At 41.9% G+C, this 20,922-nt stretch overlaps 1 protein-coding gene across 4 annotated transcripts in view; it reads right to left on the bottom strand.

Annotated features, from left to right (window-relative positions):
• Positions 1–20,922, bottom strand: part of ZFAT (zinc finger and AT-hook domain containing) — a 148,955-nt gene that overhangs the window by 97,504 nt on the left and 30,529 nt on the right. For all 4 annotated transcript variants that reach the window (XR_012157074.2, XM_073330062.1, XM_073330060.2 and 1 more), the window contains exon 4: positions 7,898–8,071. Coding sequence is in view for 3 of the 4 variants with exons in the window: in XM_073330062.1 (XP_073186163.1) it covers positions 7,898–8,071 (174 nt within the window). In the remaining variant the exon portion in view is untranslated. The remainder of the gene's footprint in view (positions 1–7,897; positions 8,072–20,922) is intronic.

The following is a 20,922-nucleotide window of genomic DNA, read 5'->3' as shown; positions in this document are numbered from 1 at the left end:
GTAAGTAGTGTCTATACTGAGGAATTACAGTGACACAGCTGCAGAGATTGTACGGGGAGATGTCAGCAAACCAGTAAAGTGCCTGAAACCACTATAGTTTATTGCTAAAAGCAGCCAAGCTAGCAGGCCATAAAGTGTCCATGTACAAAACTCAGCTTGACCAAGGAAGGAGGGGAGGGCATTTTGGGTGCCACAGAAAGGGCAGCTTGACCCTGTGTCCTTCCTGATAAGAATTGTGCCAAAGTTGCTGATACATGCATTTTAGAAGAGCAGGATGTGCCCCAGGAATGTCTGTTGGGACCTCAAGGCTGCAAACTCTGGAAAAACACACACCTGGTTAATCGATAATCAGAAGGAACCTCTTGCTTGACCATTGAAACTGCTTGCTTAACAAGTTTTCTTTAAGGGACATGTCATTCTATTACTAATGTATAAATAAGGGGGAAAAGTTTGAGGTAGTGGGACTCTTCAGGACTGGTCTCCCCTCTGGATGCATCTTGTGTTCCCCACCGGCAGACGGGCTGCCACTGTGCCACTCGAGAGCCACACTCAGCTTCGGTAATTATTGAGGGTTGGGGGGTGTTTTACTAACCTTTTGCGCACGTGTGTAAGTGCTTGAGACTAAGTAAAGTTTAGCTTGAAGTAAAAGCACTCTTGTGTTGTCCTGTTTCCGCCAGCCATCTATCGGTTGGACGGCCGTGTCTCCCCTGATTTATTTCCTGCCGCCACCTTGCACAGAGTAAAAGTTACCAAGAGCTTTCGGTTGAGAGAACCCCGGGTAACAAGATGTAGCTGTGCCACTGTAGCATTTCAAGGGTAGAAAAGCCATGAGTATGATCACTTTCTCAAAACTATAGATGAAATCCTACTAATTCTTGAAAAAAGAAAAGGAATACTTGTGGCACCTTAGAGACTAACCAATTTATTTGAGCATAAGCTTTCGTAAGCTACAGCTCACTTCATCGGATGTAGCTCACGAAAGCTTATGCTCAAATAAATTGGTTAGTCTCTAAGGTGCCACAAGTACTCCTTTTCTTTTTGCGAATAGAGACTAACACGGCTGCTACTCTGAAACCTACTAATTCTTGAGTTTCCATTTTTCTAACTGGTAGAAAGGTTATCTAGCATCTTCAACAAGGATTTTATAACACTGCACATTAAGAAAAAAGGGGTATCTGTACAAAGTTCTCAGCTTAGATGACAGGTGGCTATAGAGTGCTAATGCTTGATGAAAATGCTGCAGTGACAGCACTTAAACAGTCTTGAATTTGACATGATCTAATTCAGTGTTTCTCAACCAGGGGTATCTGTACCCCTGGGGGTACTCAGAGATCTTCCAGGGGGTACATCAACTCATCTAGATAGTGTTTCTCAACCTGGGGGTTGCAGTCCCAAGTGGGGTCATGGGACAGGTTGGGGGGGTCGCAAGTGCAGGGCCAGCATTAGGGGATGGCAAGTAGGGCAAATGTCTGAGGTTCCACACCACAGGGGCCCAGCAAAGCTACATTACATGATTCAGCCCCGCTGCCTGGGGCTCAGGCTTTAGACAAGGCTCACAAGTGAAAAATAAGCTGAAGTATCACACTGATATGTAAGTACAATATTTACTTTCCAATCAATTTATTGTATGATTATATGGTAAAAATGAGAAAGTAAACAATTTTCCAGTAATACCGTGCTGTGATACTTTTGTATTTTTATGTCTGATTTTGTAAGTAAGTAGTTTTTAAGTGAGATGGAACTTGGGGTACATAAGACAAATCTGACTCCTGAAAGGGGTACAGTAGTCTGGAAAGGTTGAGAACCACTGATCTAATGTAGGCAGAAGGGGAAAAACATTTTTTTTTTAATTCTTCAGCAACAGTCTGCAGCAATAAACTAACTTTCTGCTAAAGAAAGATCTCCAGGAATGAAAGGAAAGGCTTTAAAAGCCATCTTTATGATATTGTACACATAAAAGCATTTATGAGAAAAGGAATGACCTAAGAATTTCCAGAGACATCAAAATAGCTGAAAAACATAAATGACAACTATTACTCATGAGGGGATTCATATGGCCCTGTCATAAATATAAAGGGAAGGGTAAACCCCTTTGAAATCCCTCCTGGCCAGGGGAAAGCTCCTCTCACCTGTAAAGGGTTAAGAAGCTAAAGGTAACCTCGCTGGCACCTGACCAAAATGACCAATGAGGAGACAAGATACTTTCAAAAGCTGGGAGGAGGGAGAGAAACAAAGGGTCTGGGTCTGTCTGTAGTCGTCTTGGCCGGGGATAGACCAGGAATGGAGTCTTAGAACTTTTAGTAAGTAATCTAGCTAGGTATGCGTTAGATTATGATTTCTTTAAATGGCTGAGAAAAGAATTGTGCTGAATAGAATAACTATTTCTGTCTGTGTATCTTTTTTGTAACTTAAGGTTTTGCCTAGAGGGATTCTCTATGTTTTGAATCTAATTACCCTGTAAGATATCTACCATCCTGATTTTACAGGGGGGATTTCTTTACTTCTATTTACTTCTATTTCTATTAAAAGTCTTCTTGTAAGAAAACTGAATGTTTTTTTCATTTTTCTCAGATCCAAGGGTTTGGGTCTGTGGTCACCTATGCAAATTGGTGAGGCTTTTTATCCAACATTTCCCAGGAAAGCGGGGGTGCAAGTGTTGGGAGAATTGTTCATTGTTCTTAAGATCCAAGGGTTTGGGTCTGTGGTCACCTATGCAAATTGGTGAGGCTTTTTATCCAACATTTCCCAGGAAAGGGGGGGTGCAAGTGTTGGGAGGATTGTTCATTGTTCTTAAGATCCAAGGGTCTGGGTCTGTAGTCACCTAGGCAAATTGGTGAGGCTTTTTACCAAACCTTGTCCAGGAAGTGGGGTGCAGGGTTTTGGGAAGTATTTTGGGGGGAAGGACGCGTCCAAACAGCTCTTCCCCAGTAACCAGTATTAGTTTGGTGGTGGTAGCGGCCAGTCCAAGGACAACGGGAGGGAATATTTTGTACCTTGGGGAAGTTTTGACCTAAGCTGGTAAAGATAAGCTTAGGAGGTTTTTCATGCAGGTCCCCACATCTGTACCCTAGAGTTCAGAGTGGGGGAGGAACCTTGACAGGCCCCCTGTGCAGAAAAGCAAAAAAAGAGCTGCCTGGGGACACGTGCATCTTCCCCAGCAGTGCATCTGTTCCAGCATGCCTGGAGCAGCCTCAGAGATGAGGGAGGTGAGCTGGGCAACTGGGGGGATTCTGTGGGACTCCACGCCTGCAGGAGAAAACACCCCCACACATTTTCTGCTTTTCCCTGCAGAAAACAGCAGGGAAGCTGGGGGGTGGGGGGGGGCGGGAAGGAGAGGAGCAGGGGAAGTGGGATCCTGGCATGCGGCATCCCCTCGGCAGCTGCTGGGGTTCCCCCAATAAGCAGGCGCATCAAACCTTCACCCTGACAAGCCCTACCCCCTACACCTGGACCCATCCAACAAGCCCCCCACACCCAGACCCCCACCCAACTGAGCCCCAACCAGCTGCACCTGCACCCCCCCACCCCATCAAGCCCCACTCCCCCAGCACCCGGATCCCCCCCCAAATCCTCACACCCAGACCCCCCCGCCAAGCCCCATCTCCCCACACCCAGACCCCCCCCCACCCCACTGAACCCAACCACCATCACCCGTATTCCTTGCAGAGTCCCATTGCCCCTGCACCCAGAACCCCCCAAAGAGCCTCTGTGCATCCAGATCTCCCCTGAGCTGCTCACACCCAGATTGCCTCACACAGAAACCTCTCACTCCACATATGGATCCCACCACATTAAGACCCTCCACACTCGGATCCCTGCTGGGCTGAGCCTGCCTACCCACACCTGGTGCGCCTGGCACAGAGGGGCAGGGCCCTGGGGTGTTTCTGGGGCAGGCCCAGCCCTTGCACTTGTCAGGTGCAGGCTCACTGCCGAGTCCCTGCACTGGGGGTGGGGGGCTTTAGGGTGATCTCCCACCTCAATGCAGCCAGTGGCCTGTGTTCCCCACTGCCATGCTGGAGCCACATTTATTTATTGACAAATAAATTTGCAGAATTTTACAATATTGTGTGCATAATTTTTTGGCGCATAATTTTTAATTTTTGGTGCATAATTCCCTCAGGAGTAAAATATAGAAGGAAAGACCATAAATGTAATGCACTGTAAAAAAAAAAAAAAAAAAGTAAAACAATTTTATCAAATGAAATATTTTTCCTGTGAATGTTACAGATGTAATACCTTTCTAATACCTGCCAAAACTCAATGCTGACAGCCAGAGTCCCGCTGCCCAGTGCTGACAGCAATTTCTAAATTAAATTAAGCCACACTCATGATCTCGGGATAGAACTCTCAAATGTTTGAGAGACATTTGAGAGCTCTATCGTGAGATCACGAGTGAGGTTTAATAACGAGTAAGGATCACGAGCGAGGACAATAATCCATAATTGCCTCCAATGGCAGTGATTCTACTTTTATTACATATATCATAGCTAGGACCTTCAGGTTGATGCAAATGCTAATTTTCATTCATGTAAAGGATACCTTCAAATCTATCTGAAGAATAATATGTTACCATAACTCCTTTCAATTTATTGAGCTCTTTCTATCTAGGGGATATTATACACAAACATCTCGGATAAGCTGAAGCAAGTTATGTTAAAATTTTATGGATCATTCAAAGGATCATGTATGTGTATCACAAACATTTGCCTTTTTATTTATTGTAAAATTTTGGCATTAAAGATTATCATATAAAAATAAAGTAACAGTCAGTCACTCTTGCTTTTCTTACTTACCTTTTCCGTCCCTCTTTTCTTTCCTTCTATATTGGGTACCATTGCTTCCATCTTTTTAAAGTATGTTTTCCCTTAGTCTAATTTCTTCTCCTTTCACTTCTCTTTACCTCTGCATTCTTCCTAATTTTTTCATACTTTTTCATACTTAAAATATTGCCTCTGGCTCCTGAGCCATTAGGGTATATTCGTGTCACCTTTTCAGGGTTTTCTCTGCAAATATGAAGTCTAAAACTTACTTTAAACAAACAAACACACACTCCCCTCCCCCGAAACTCTCACAAAAATCACTTCACTATAGTAGCTGGGTTGTGAAGAAAAATGACAATATGTGCAATAAAAATCACAATTCAGCAACACTCTACTTTCCCTTCCTATTCTTCCTTATCCCTACATTCTCTCCCTCCTATACGTCCTATACTCTCACACAACCCGAAGAATGTACACAGAGCCTCATATGCAGACAATCCTAACATTCATATCTAGAGCTCTACCAAATTCACGGCTATGAAAAATGTGTCACGGACCGTGAAATCTGGTCTCCCACCGTGAATTCTGGTCTTTTGTGTACTTTTACCCTGTACTATACGGTTTTCATGGGGGAGACCAGGGTTTCTCAAATAGGGGGTCCTGATCCAAAAATGGAGTTGCAGTTGGGGGGGGTCACAAGCTTATTTAAGGGGGGTTGCAATATTGCCACCCTTACTTCTGCACTGCCTTCAGAGCTGGGCAGCTGGAGAGCGGCGGCTGCTGACTGAGGGTCATAAACATACTTGTTATTGCACTCCTAATTTGTATACTCAAATACTGCATGTGTACATTATCTGTATGCATAAATGTCCAATTAGATACCTAACTAACCATATGTGCTTGAAAATATCTGGATTTGCACTCACATTTAAGGGAGCTGCAAAAAGAACAGGAGTACTTGGGGCACCTTAGAGACTAACAAATTTATTAGAGCATAAGCTTCCGTGAGCTATAGCCCACTTCATTGGATGCACAGAATGGAACATATAGTAAGATATATATATATTATCTATATATACATATATACATATACACACACATTCAGATAAGTTAATTGATCTTTAAATATTCATGGTAAATAGGCCTAATGGCCTGTGATGGGATGTTAGATGGGGTGGGATCTGAGTTACTACAAAAAAATTCTTTCCTGGGTATCTAGCTGTTGAATCTTGCCCATATGCTCAGGGTTTAGCTGATCGCTATATTTGGGGTCGGGAAGGAATTTTCCTTCAGGGCAGATTGGAAGAGGCCCTGGAGGTTTTTCGCCTTCCTCTGTAGCATGGGGCATGGGTCACTTGCTGGAGGATTCTCTGCTCCTTGAAGTCTTTAAACCACGATTTGAGGACTTCAATAGCTCAAACATAGGTGAGAGGTTTTTCGCAGGAGTGGATGGGTGAGATTCTGTGGCCTGCGTTGTGCAGGAGGTCAGACTAGATGATCATAATGATCATTTCTGACCTTAGTATCTATGAATCTAAGTTACCATACAAACTGTGAGAGGCTAATTAGTTAAGATGAACTATTATCAGCAGGAGAAAAAAAACTTCTGTAGTGATAATCAAGGTGGCCCATTTAGACAGTTGACAAGAAGGTGTGAGGATACTTAAGGAAATAGATTCAATATGTGTAATGACCCAGCCACTCCCAGTCACCTTCAGCCCCCAACTAAAACCTCTCCAGCACATCATCAAAGATTTACAACCTAACCTGAAAAATGATCCCTCACTCTCACAGATCTTGGGAGACAGACCAGTCCAGTCTTACAGCCAGCCCCACAACCTGAAGCAAATACTCACCAGCAACCACACACCACACAACAAAAACACTAACCCAGGAACCTATCCTTGCAACAAAGCCTGATGCCAAGTCTGTCTACATATTTATTCAAGTGACACCGTCATAGGCCCTAATCACATTAGCCACGCCATCAGGGGCTTATTCACCTGCATATCTACCAATGTGATATATGCCATCATGTGCCAGAAATGCCCCTCTGCCATGTACATTGGCCAAACCAGACAGTCTCTACACAAAAGAATAAATGGACACAAATCTGACATCAGGAATCATAATATTCAAAAACCAGTAGGAGAACACTTCAACCTCTGTGGCCACTCAGTAAAAGATCTAAGGGTGGCAATTTTGCAACAGAAAAGCTTCAAAACCAGACTCCAAGGAGAAACTGCTGAGCTTGAATTAATATGCAAACTAGATACCATTAACTTCGGTTTGAATAGAGACTGGGAGTGGCTGGGTCATTACACATATTGAATCTATTTCCTTAAGTTAAGTATCCTCACACCTTCTTGTCAACTGTCTAAATGGGCCATCTTGATTATCACTACAAAAGTTTTTTTCTCCTGCTGATAATAGCTCATCTTAACTAATTAGCCTCTCATAGTTTGTATGGTAACGTCTAACTTATCTGTATGTGTGTGTGTGTATGTGTATATATATATATATATATAAAAATATATATTAATATATATTCCATTCTATGCATCCGATGAAGTGAGCTGTAGCTCACGAAAGCTTACGCTCCAATAAATTTGTTAGTCTCTAAGGTGCCACAAGTATTCCTGTTCTTTTTGTGGATACAGATTAACACGGCTGCTACTCTGAAACCTGTCGTTTAAGGTAGCTGTACACATTAATAGCAGCATCATATTTTTAGGACCTGATTTGAGTGGGGGGAGAAAAAGAGTGGTTTTCTACTCTTCCATTGATTTATCATTCATATCTTCAGTTCCTTCTTTTTGTATCCTTTATGTGCTTTTATTACTCTATATAAACTCAGCTATTTTTCCTAAGTCTCCAAACTCGCTTTCATACCTTTACATCAGACCTTTAAAGAAATTTGAGGACAGCTTTGAATGTTATGTAACTACCAGATGAGCAGAGAGCCTTTATAAGGAGATGACCAAAGGATGCTAAATATTGCTGATATTCAGATCATAAATATTCTGAACATTTATTTATCTTATTCCAATTACTTTATTTATATTTTGTGAGCATTAAATAAATACCCAGGAACTAAAAACAAATCTGATTATATAGTAGTAAATAATTATGGTTACCTGGAATAGCTTCATGTGCTGTCAAAACCACACTTATAATAGGATTTTTAGCTCCTGAAATCTGGTCGCCTTCCTTTGCGGATAGTGTCTTCTCAGTTTTCTGTATCCGTGGCCTCTTCGGAGTTTTTTCTCGCTCATCTTCCTTCCTGTCAAGGTCAACGTCAGAATCATTACCTAAAGAGCAAACATCAAAAAGAACATAACTATGTACAAGTGAAATGCTGTTATATATTTACACCTTGAAAAGAATGGGGAGATACTTAATGCCTTCGTAGAAGAAAAAAAAATTGTAAAAATGGGGCAACGTTGCATCAGTCCTCAAGACAATCTTCCCCCCTCCCCAATGCATGAGCCAATTCTAATGCAAAAAAAAAACAAAAACAAAAAAAAACAGGCAGCATAAAAATATATGTAGAGTGGCATAAGGAATATATGTATTAGGGAAAGTAGATTTAAAAATAAGAGGTGGATTTTCAAAAGCACATGAGTGATTTAGGAGCACAAGTCCCTCTTGGAATCATGTGTATTCTTAAATCACACAGGCACTTTTGAAAATCCCACCAAAAGGTTTGTGCAACTTGATGTGTTTTTTTCATTGGTGCTGAAGACCATTTCTCCCTTTCTGTGCATAACTATCTTGATGACCTTTGCTTAATTTCTTTAGGGCTTGATCCATAATCCATCAAAGTCAAGCCCTTATTGGATCAGGCCCTTATTGGCCATGATATTATCTGTTCAGTCAGCAGCCAGTATAAAAAAGTCCTCCTCCACTGCTAACTTGTTTGTTTTAGAAAATACACTGAAAGAAGTGAAGAGCTTTATTGGTTACCAGGGAATATGGGTTCTTCAGGTATTATTTATATTGGACCCAGAACAGTCAAACGTTTATGTCATAAATATACAGCTAAGGGTAGCATAAAATCCCTCCTTACCTGTAAAGGGTTAAGAAGCTCAGATAACCTGGTTGGCACCTGACCAGAAGGACCAATGGGAAAAGAAGACACTTTCAAATCTGGGGGAAGGGGGGAGGCTTTGTTTGGTGCTCGGTGTGTGTTCTCCCCAGAGACAAAGGGAGAGACCAAGCAAGTAATCCAGCTCCCACTGAAATGATACATCTAATATTACAGAAATAGTAAGTATAGCAAGGAAATGCGTTAGAGTATCTTTTGTTTTAACTTGTGAATTTTCCCTGTGCTAAGAGGGAGGTTTATCCCTGTTTTTGTAACTTTAAAGTTTTGCCTGGAGGGAAAATCCTCTGTGTTTTGAATCTTTTTGTTACCTTGTAAAGTTATCTTCCATCCTGATTTTACAGAGATGATTCTTTTATCTTTTTTTAAATAAATTCTTCTTTTAATAACCTGATGGATCTTCAGAACAATGAAAAATCAAAGTGTGGGTCTCTGTTCACCTGTACCAATTGGTGAGGATATTATTCGCAAGCCTTCCCCAGGAAAGGGGATATAGGGCTTGGGGGAATATTTTGGGGGAATAGGATTCCAAGTGGTTCTTTCCCTGATTCTTTGTCTAAATCACTTGGTGGTGGCAGCATACTGTTCAAGGACAAGGTGGAATTTGTGCCTTGGGAAAGTTTTTAACCTAAGCTGGTAAAAATAAGCTTAGGGGGTCTTGCATCCGTACCCCAGAGTTCAGAGTGGGGAAGGAACCCTGACAGTTTATTTCACTGCATTCATTTTATGAAAAGATTTTATTTTAAAAATGCATAAAGAAACCTAAACCACACCTCAAGACGTAAGATTACACAAGAACACTCATGCTTCTCTGGCAATTTAGGATACTTTACTTTATTTATCAAAAGGCATTTAAAGAAGCGGATAGCCAGACACAAAAAGGTAAGTGACCCAAACAATTATTATTATTATTGAAAGCAAAGTAAACATTTAAAGGGACATCAAGTTAAAATTCAGGCTTCTCTGTGAAATTTTTATTATTATTATTATTTGTATTGCAGTAGCACTTAGGAGCCCTAGCCCTGGACCAGGACCCCACGATGATAGACACACATGCAGCACAAACTATGGTTACAAATAACAACTAAGATTATGATAACTGAAAGGTAAGTCTTCATTTTAAAATTTACTTTGTGCTAGGGCTGTTGATTAATCACAGTTAACTCACGCGATTAATTAAAAAAATTAATCGCAATTAATCGCACTGTTATACAATAGAATACCAATTTAAATTTATTAAATGTATATGGATATCTTTCTACATTTTCAGATATATTGATTTCTATTACAACACAGAATACAAAGTGTACAGTGCTCACTTCATATTTTTTTTATCCCAAATATTTGCACTGTAAAAATGATAAAAAAAGAAATAGTATTTTTCAATTCACCTCCTACAAGTACTGTAGTGTAATCTCTATATAGTGAAAGTGTTACCTACAAATGTAGATTTTTTTTTGTTACAAAACTGCACTCAAAAACAAAACAATGTAAAACTTGAAAAAGCCTACAAGTCCACTCAGTCCTACTTCTTGTTCAGCCAATTGCTTAAGACAAACAAGTTTGTTTACATTTATGGGAGATAATGGTGCCTGCTTCTTATTTCAATGTCACCTGGAAGTGAGAACAGGCATTCTCATGGCATTTTTGTAGCCGGCATTGCAAGATATGTATCTGCCAGATATGCTAAACATTTGTATGCCCCTTCATGCTTTGGCCACCTTTCCAGGGGACATGCTTCCATGCTGATGATGCTCGTTAAAAAAATGTGTTAATTAAATTTGTGACTGAACTCCTTGGGGCAGAATTGTATATCTCCTGTTCTGTTTTACCGGCATTTTGACATATATTTCATGTTATAGCAAACTCAAAATGAACATGTGCTGGATCATCATCTAAGAACACTTTCACAGCAGATTTGACAAAACACAAAGAAGGTACCAATGTAAGATTTCTAAAAATAGCTACAGCACTCAACCCAAGGTTTAAGAATCTGAAGTGCTGTCCAAACCTGAGAGGGACAAGGTGTGGAGCATACTTTCAGAAGTCTTAAGAGAGCAGCATTCTTCCACTAGAGAACCCGAACGAAAAGAAAATCAACCTTCTGCTGCCAGCATCTGACTCAGTTGATAAAAATGCCCATGCGTCAGTCCACTCTGCTTTGGATCATTATCGAGCAGAACCTGTCATCAGCATGGATGCATGTCCTCTGGAATTGTGGTCGAAGCATGAAGGGACATATGAATCTTTTAGTGCATCTGGCATGTAAATATCTTGAGACACCAGCTACAACAGTGCCATGCAAACGCCTGTTCTCACTTTCAAGGGACACTATAAACAAGAAGCAGGCAGTATTATCTCCCGCAAATTGTAACCAGAGTTGTTTGTCTGAGAGATTAGCTGAAGTAGAACTGAGTGGAGTTGTAGGCTCTAAAGTTTTACATTGCATTCAAAAATAAAACAGTTATTTTTTTGTACATAATTCTACATTTGTAAGTTCAACTTTCATGATAAAGAGACTGTACTACAGTACTTGTATTAGGTAAATTGAAAAATACTACTTTTGTTTTTTTTATAATGCAAATATTTGTAATAAAAAATAAATATAAAGTGAGCACTGTACACTTTGTATTCTGTGTTGTAATTGAAATCAATAGATTTCAAAATGTAGAAAACATCCAAAAATATTTAAATAAATGGTATTCCATTATTGTTTAACATCGTGATTTATTTTTTTAATAGCTTGACAGCCCTACTTTGTGCATTTTAAACCATTTGTATATAGTCATTTTCACTGGCCTCTGCTGGTATAGTCAGTTTTCCTCCGCACTTTTCACACAGCTATGGAGAGTGGCCGGGGGAAGGAATAAAAAAAAAGTGAAAATGTTACTATAAAATCACAAAAGTTCACAGGGATACACAGCCAACAAGTAATACCTAAGATAATTATAACTGAAAGAGGTGATTGTTCCCCCCTATTTTTCAATATATGTAGATGTCATTGGCATCTCTTTTTATTATTAATTATTATTATTACAGTCAGATGCTCTTTTTGTCTCATGCAATAGCAGAATATCATCACACATTGCTCTGAGAGGAGCTCACTTGTACACAGGGTCAAAGATATTCACAAATTATCCCTTACTCTAACACAGCTGCAGAGCCACTGCTGTTACTAAGTTTGGGGCAGAGGGTCCCTTCATTCCTACACCCCTCCATAGAGTCAGAGAACAGTAGGAGTAAGCCTGGGTAGGGCTGAAATGCCCTCAGATCTTTGGACACATTGCAATTCAATGCAAAGTCACTGTACTTTCATCTTATGGGGGCTTTTACAGAAGTAATGTCGCTTGATTGGGTAACTTTCAGGAAAGGTGAAACTTTTCCATATGCTGTGAAATCTGATTAGTTACTGCTACATATGGTGGGGTTTCATATTGATTTGATCTGTCTGGTTCGGTTTTCAGGCGAGGCACGATTTTGGTCTCATTTTATAGAGCTAAATTCATTACATAAAACTCTCCCTAAGGGAGGGCGTAAGGATCCATCCTGTTCATGGAAGGGCTGAGCACAACTGTCAAACATCTGTCAATAGAATCCCCGGAGGCTGGGGAGCATGGAGAACAGAGGCTGCACCCTGTTAAAGGCTCATATAGTAAATGCATTCTCCTCTCTGAGGCACAAATCCTTCCCTGGGCTCCTACTCAGGGCTAGATGCAAAGGGTGGAGAAAGCTAGCACAACGCGTTAATGTGGGCTATGGCTAACATAAGAGTGAAAAAATTAGTCTTCTAACCAGAAAAAATATTAATTAACAGATGGGACAATACTGACAGATTCAGTCAGTCAGTCAGTGACCAGAAATCTGTTAGGAATTTAAAATAGCTTGCCAAGACAGTACAAAATTCAATAGAGCTCCAATCAATAAATAGGAAGTGAGGAAGGTGAACAAACACTATTTGGAAAAGAAAGCAATGATGTCTTCAAAGAGGTTTTTAATTGGAAAAATACAATAACTGTAGTCTAAAGAGACTCAGCAGTTCCTTCAGTTCATACACAAGAAAAGATCAAATGAGAATATATGCATTACGTTACATACCGTTCACCTGCGGTCATTTATGCAGTCTGAAACCTTCCCAGAAGCCCAAATAACAATCAAGGGAGAACAAACAGAAGAAGCTGAGTAATAGGTCTATTTGGACCAAGAAATTAACATGTGCCATGATCAGGAAGGTGAACTCTTACGAAGAAAGAAAGCAGGTTGGTGTGCATTCAATTCTATCAAGGATGTCCTCCGAGGAAAAAATGAACAAGGCAACATGCACCAGCCTTTTCAACAGTACTACCAGCAATGTTGTACGGCAGCAAAACATGGGTCCTGACGAAGACAGATGAGCAGCTACTGTCTGTCACAGAGAGGGCAATGTAAAAAAGAATTCTGGGAATTTCAATCTGTGAGCGAATCCACAGTGAAGTGATCAGACAGCAGAGTGGAGTGCAGGACATGGTGAGAGCAAGCATAGTAAAATGCAATGGGCCAAGCATACAGTGAAACTGACAATCGATGGACTGCAGCTGTCAATGAGTGGTACCCACAGGAACTGAAACAACCATTCGGCCGACCTCCAAAGAGACAAGAAGATTTTATCATGAAAACACATGGCCACGCATGGAGAAGGAAGGCCAGGATACAAGAAGAATGGAAAAAGTGTTGTGATCCGCTCAATCTATATGAGGGCTGAAGGACAGATCAGTCAAGGTGATCAAGGTGACAGTTCACCTCTGAACCTCCGTAAATTAGGACAATGTTAAAAATGGGTGTGCAGAAGTAAAGAATTAACTTTAGACCAGCATACAGTAGATCAATTTAACACAATATAAAAGGAGAGACAATGAGCAATGCATCTAGACTCAAAGTTCAGGAATCCTGGAGATTTCCCATCTGGCAGTGAGTCTTTGGCACTCCTAGTCGTCTTCGGTGCCAAGATACTTTCCCCAGCAAACCCCTTGGGTGCCCTCTTCTGCCACAATCTGCAAACCCTCAGAGAGCAACAACCTCCCCACTTAGCTAACTACAGCCTCCCTCCTTATTCCCAACGCAGTCACAAGACCCAGTACTCACAGCCCCATACAGCTCTGGGTAAATGTGATACTGGGTCCGGCTCCAGTTTGTTCATCTCAGGTGATTCCTTCCTGGCTCAGTGCTCCTCCTGGCTGCTGTCCCAGGAAGTCCCGGGTCAACCACTCTGCCCTTCCTAGGCTTTGGGCTGGCTCAGCTGCTTCGCCACAGAAGGGCCTGTTTGCTGTAGGCCTCTTGTTTGGAGCTACAGACACATACCTGTCCTTGTCAGTCTCCCTACCTCAACTCTCCTCCCCCAGAAACGACCAGCACTTCCTCTTCCTGGAGCAACCAACACTTCCTCTGCCCCAGGATGAGGTTTTAAAGGAGCCGGGCTCTCTAAACACCAACGGGATTACACTTGCATAAAACACTTTTTGAGTGAGAAGTGAGAATTATCTATTAACAGTCATAAGTAAAATTTTCTAAAGCACCGAAGTGGCTTAAGACAGCAAGTAGTTTTCAGAAATGATTTAGGCTCCTAAGTGACTCAGAATCTTTGAAAATGTTATCCCTTGTCTACATAAGAAAATTGTACCTGTTTAATTTAAATTGAATTTTAATCTGTTTTATTTAAACTGGTACAGCCTCCTGCATAGACACGTATTTTGGCTTAATAGCAGCTTACTTTGGTCAGAAGTGGCACCAGGTATTCATGACTCTCTCTCACAAGCAAAGAAGGGCATGAGTTAGATTCATAAATTTTGGGTTGGGACTCTTTTTGGGTATTCAAAATTTCTTGATGAGTGAACTCTGGGAAATGCAGGTGAGCTGTGGGTTGGTGGGTACAGGTGGAGCAGATCCATGCTGTTTGAGAAGGCTTCCCAAATGTGTAATCTTTTCAGCGAAGTAGGATAGTTCTTCACAGCCCATGGTGCTTGGCTCTGATGCAGGTTGTAGGCACTTGGGACTGATGAAGCAATTTACCACCCTCGACAGCTCCTTGAGGCAGGATTTGGCAATCTCAGTGGAGGCTCATAGGAAGGTATTTTGTTTGGTAGTACAGCTTGACCATAGGCTTTGAAGAACGTATTATGTTTCATCCTGTCTAAATTGGCCTTTGTTTTCTGCCATCAGCACTCAAGTTTCCATGCTCTCTCTTCATCCAGTGCAGACTGTCGGAAAACCAAGAAGTTCTGTGTGGGTGATGGGAAGGAAGGGACTGTTTAGGGGCAAGTGTGCCAATGGCCGAGGCCAGTGTAGAATGGCAATGATCCACTCATTCACAGACTCCTCATCCTCTGGGTGGCGTGCTGTTGTCCTTTTAGCAGGCTTTGGAATTTGTTGGAGCCTTCATGGTCAAATCAGGATCATTGGTCTTTATTGTTGCCTGAGTGCTGGAAGGTTTCTGACCACTGCCTTAATGAAGTGATGGTCTGACAAGACAGTGACTATGTTATAATGTTCTCTATCTTGATATCTAGGCCTAAAATCAGGACCAAGCAATCACCAGCTGTGGTGGGTGGACCAGAGATAATTTGTGAAAGTCCCAGGGAAGAAAGTGAAGAGATGGGTTTTTGCATCTGTAGCCACATCAATTTGAATGGTGAAATCTCCCAGGACAACGAGTCTGGGGTATTTCACCACCATTACTGACAAAGTGTCAGTGAGCACTTCTCTGTATCCTTATGTCTGTATTGGCCTGTAAATAATCATAAAAATCTATGTTGGCATTGGCTCTGGTTTCTACTGTCAGCAGAATGAAGTTGTCTTACCTGAGGCATCTCTCTTGTCTTTGATGTTTGCAGAGAAGATAAATACAGTACCACCTGCTTCTCTGTATCTCTGGTGTGCTGAGTACCCTTGGGGAGATGAGGTGGGCTAGCATAGCGTTTGCAGGATCTAGCCAGGTCTCAGGAATGCAGAATATATCAGGTACTTCATAACTGATAATGTTGTGTGTTGTTTCTTAGCAGCAGATCTTGCATTAATCAGCATCAGCTTTAGTTTGTGATACTTTCTGCTGTCTGCTTCTGACCTGTGCCTACCCAGTGGACCTGTGCAGTGTGTACAGATGTTAGATGTCTAGAATCTGGTCTGAGACACACAAGGAAGGTGAGGTAATATCTTTTATTGGACCAACTTCTGCTGGTGGAAGGCACAAGTTTTCAAGCCTCAGAGAGATCTTCAGTTCTGGGGAAGTAAACCAAAGTGTCAGAATCTAGTTTCCTATTTCTACTTTTTCTGTTTCCTTGGACAGTTCCTCTCAATTTGAACTGTGACAGGAGATGAAGTAAATGTTGCCATTAGATGTTCCAAGTGGAAGAACAGTTACCTAGTTTGCCGTATGCCCTGGGAAAGGCAGGTCTGGTTGGAAATCTTTTGGAGCCGTAACCTGGCTGAGTCCTGGGAATGGGTGGACCTGGAACAGTGTGTTCTGGAAGCATGATGGAACAGCAATAGAAATAGTAATAAATGTAGGTCTGAACCCCTCAAGAGGATGTGTAAATGGCTTCACACATCCACTTCCTTGAAATAAGCTGTCTCTGTTGTCATGATGTCCCCGTTATTCTTACCTGCTTTGTGGGGGAGGTGGAAAGGAGAGAGGAAGAGAAGTAGCACTTACCATTTAGTCTTGTCTGAGCCAGAGCTAAAAAGTGAGTGGCAGTGAAGACTGGAGGTGCAGGGCTGGGACTACTTCCTTGTAGAAGAACAGAGCCCTTGGGAAGCTTCCTTCCCAGTAGTGGTTTTTGAGCTGAGAGAGGGACAGAGAGGGGAATCACAGCCTCACTGAACCTTCTGAGAATTGACACAAATTTTCTGAAAAGTGAGAAGTGGCTGAAGGTGAAGAATGCCCGAAGGTTCTCCCCTGTCTCTCCCCCAAGTGTGGGCTGCATGAAGGGCCAGTTGGAGCTGGACCCAGCTGCTGTGCTGGAGCTGTGTCCCTGCCAAGGGGTGAGAGAAGTGGCTGGGGGAGCAGGGACTCAGCTCCTTTAAGGACTTGCGGGATTCTCTGCTATTTTGCTGCTGGTGCTGTCCATGGACAGGGCCACATGGAGTTGGAGCCTGCCTCTGCAGCTGTGTTCCTGCTTGGGGGAGAGAGGAGAGTGGCTGTTCACATCTGAAACAATCATCATCATCACAAATGCAAAGGAATGTAGCCTCCTTGCAGATAAAGCACCACCCAGATCAATCTCTAGCTAGGCTTTAAGGTGGTCTGGCTGGATATTCAATCTATGTCCATTGTTGGCAATGTTATTGCTCCACCACAGCTTCTGGTGACCACGTGATCATCAGCTGTGAAACAACAGCAGGGCATCAAGAGATTTTTGAGAGGTCCATCTGGGTCACAGAATGATAGATGTGAGAAATGAGAGAGACCTGTTAGGTCTCTCAGTTCATTTCCTTGTGAACAATGCATAGAACTGTCTCCAGTACAATATGGCAGTGTTTTGTCCAGTTTAGTTTTAAATGTCCCATATGAAAGGGCTTCAGACACTTCACTGAAGAGACTGCTCCACAGCCTAATGCATCTTACTGTCTAGAAGTTTCTTGATATTTTCCCTTTTACTTCAATAATGCCCATCACAGTTGAGTTTACACATTTTAAATATTTGTAAATTTATCATAACCCCCTTAATCGTATCTTAACCAAACTAATTTTTCCTCAGTGAGCAAGTGAATAATGTGTTTTTATTACCTAGTTTCAACCCAGGAATCACACAAAAAGGTATATATTAGCTTTACCACTCTTTTAACCAGTAAGTGCACTTTATAATCATGAGCTTATTTTCATAGAAAGAACAGCTGAAATTATCAACTAAAAGTAGAATAGCATTATGCCATTCCATACACAGAAATAAGGAAGTTCAAAAACATGGTTGCCACAGCAATCATAATTTGGCACCGGAGAGTGTATGTAGGGTTTTTTAATATTACTGAATACACTTTTTAATTTAAGCCTTAATAAATGACACAATGTGGTGGAGTTACAGTTGCTATGGAAACCATAACTGAATTTCCTGGCTTTTGTGTGCGTGTAAGTTCTCAACTACTGTTTTGGGCTTTTTAAGTTTCTTGGTGCTTTTATTTTTTAAGACTAAAATAGTGAAATTTTGAACTGCCATATAAAATTGAAATGGTTGCACATAGAATTGACACATACTAAACTACTGCATGCTAATTAGGACTGCTGCACCTTCCTCTTTACCCTCCCATACCACACGTGCATAGGGTGTCCACCAGTTTCTGCCATTTATTTTCATCCTGTGCCAGTCTGTTCAGGCTTCTGAGTGTCATGTTGATGGATCTGGCTTCTTTCTCTATTGTTCTGTGTAATGTTTCTCTAGGTCACCCTCCTTTTTTTGTTTCCAGGTGGTGTCTATATAATTACTTGTGGTAGAAGTCGTGTTGGTAGCACTCTTAAAAACCCACTGTCGTCTTCTTACCACCTTTGATGTTTTAGATAGGTTTGTTCAACTGACAGTTTCTGATGTTGAACTCTTTCCAATAGTCTCTGAAGATCTTCCGTGGGCATTTACTTTGAAGTGAGTTGATCTTCTCATCAATTTCTGGTGCAGATTTTCTTGACTCTGGTGTTAAAAATACATATTTTTATGCTAGTGCCAATCATGCTACTTTTCCAAATCTTCTCAAGTTTATGGAAGTTGTTTGCTGCTTTTTATGTTCATTGCCTGACTCTAGCATGATGTCATTATCATTGCACATCTCACTCCCTACATAGAGAAAATGACTTACTTCGTCGAATGTTTCTTCAGCCACACTAATGGTTACTTTTGGGACATTGATAGCCACACATTTTGTCCTTCTCTTGTTGATGAAGAAACCTATTTATTTTGCTGTATATGCTGTGTCTTTTCTTCCATTAAGCAATATGTTGAACTAAGCAAGACAATGTCATCAGCAAAAATCAAGTCATCCAATTGTGCTTTATCATTTGTCCATAACATTCCTTGGTTGCCTTCTGTAGTTATTCTTCTCATGATATAGTCAAGGACTAGTCCAAACAATATGTGGGACATAATACACCCTTGTCTTAGTTCACTTGTCACTGAAAACCATTAGGTGATGCTGTCACCATCTCTGACTGCACATGCAGCATTATCATATATCCTTGATTATGCTAATTATTTTTGCAAGTATTCCATAATATGCCACAATTCTTCCAGGACTTTCTCTTAGTACACTGTCAAAAGCCTTCTGGAAATCTGTACAAAATTATCACAAGAGGTACTTCGCATTCCATACTTTGTTCTATAAAATGTCTGCAGTCTACGCAATGAGGACCTAGAAGTCCAGAGAAAATCTCCAAGGAGTCCAAAAGGGTCACTGTTGGACTTGATGTAGTACCAGGTCCTAACACCAATGCATCCTGTTCCTGGACTTGCTCCTATAAGAATGACGCTACTGAGATCTTGACTTGCATAAACAGGAGAGGATGTAGACCTTCTTTAATGGGCTCCTGATGCATGAATCCCACCTCTAACTCTGAAGAGGAGTAAGCATAGTCCAAAGGCCAAGGTGGTACGGTGGAGTGGCAAGGGACCAGGACTTAAACAGACCAACGAGATGTGGACATTACTGGAGGCTTTTCACAGAAGCCTTGCTGCACCACTGAGCATCCAGCTAGTGTCCAGACCCTCATGGCACTGAAAGTGTGGGTACCAAAGATTATCCCAGTACCGGGGCTTGTACAACAGGGACAGGCGCCTGAACCTCCTCCTGCATCAGCAATGAATCCAGAACCAAGAGTCAAAGATGGTCCCCAGTCACCACGTAAGACTCAGGTGTTGTTGGTACCGAGAGCATACAGTGTACCACAGACTAAGCTGAAGCTGTAGAAGGTTCTGGCAATAGAGTCTGTCTCAACAATATCGAAAGAGGTGCCAGAATCTACACCTCTACATTGCTAGATGATGAATATAGTACCATGCACTCTCGGATGCAAGTCCATGGGGCCGGATGAGTTGCATCCGAGAGTGCTGAAGGAATTGGCGGCTGTGATTGCAGAGCCATTGGTCATTATCTTTGAAAACTCGTGGCGAACCGGGGAAGTCCCGGATGACTGGAAAAAGGCTAATGTAGTGCCAATCTTTAAAAAAGGGAAGGAGGAGGATCCTGGGAACTACAGGCCAGTCAGCCTCACCTCAGTCCCTGGAAAAATCATGGAACAGGTCCTCAAAGAATCAATCCTGAAGCACTTGCATGAGAGGAAAGTGATCAGGAACAGCCAACATGGATTCACCAAGGGAAGGTCATGCCTGACTAATCTAATCGTCTTTTATGATGAGATTACTGGTTCTGTGGATGAAGGGAAAGCAGTGGATGTATTGTTTCTTGACTTTAGCAAAGCTTTTGACACGGTCTCCCACAGTATTCTTGTCAGCAAGTTAAGGAAGTATGGGCTGGATGAATGCACTATAAGGTGGGTAGAAAGCTGGCTAGATTGTCGGGCTCAACGGGTAGTGATCAATGGCTCCATGTCTAGTTGGCAGCCGGTATCAAGTGGAGTGCCCCAAGGGTCGGTCCTGGGGCCGGTTTTGTTCAATATCTTCATAAATGATCTGGAGGATGGTGTGGATTGCACTCTCAGTAAATTTGCGGATGATACTAAACTGGGAGGAGTGGTAGATACACTGGAGGGGAGGGATAGGATACAGAGGGACCTAGACAAATTGGAGGATTGGGCCAAAAGAAATCTGATGAGGTTCAATAAGGATAAGTGCAGGGTCCTGCACTTAGGATGGAAGAACCCAATGTACCGCTACAGACTAGGGACCGAATGGCTAGGCAGCAGTTCTGCGGAAAAGGACCTAGGGGTGACAGTGGATGAGAAGCTGGATATGAGTCAGCAGTGTGCCCTTGTTGCCAAGAAGGCCAATGGCATTTTGGGATGTATAAGTAGGGGCATAGCGAGCAGATCGAGGGACGTGATCGTTCCCCTCTATTCGACATTGGTGAGGCCTCATCTGGAGTACTGTG

Source organism: Lepidochelys kempii, chromosome 2, assembly GCF_965140285.1.
Source record: "Lepidochelys kempii isolate rLepKem1 chromosome 2, rLepKem1.hap1, whole genome shotgun sequence".
Lineage (NCBI taxonomy): Eukaryota > Metazoa > Chordata > Testudines > Cheloniidae > Lepidochelys > Lepidochelys kempii.
This window is presented reverse-complemented; position numbering and strand designations above follow the sequence as displayed.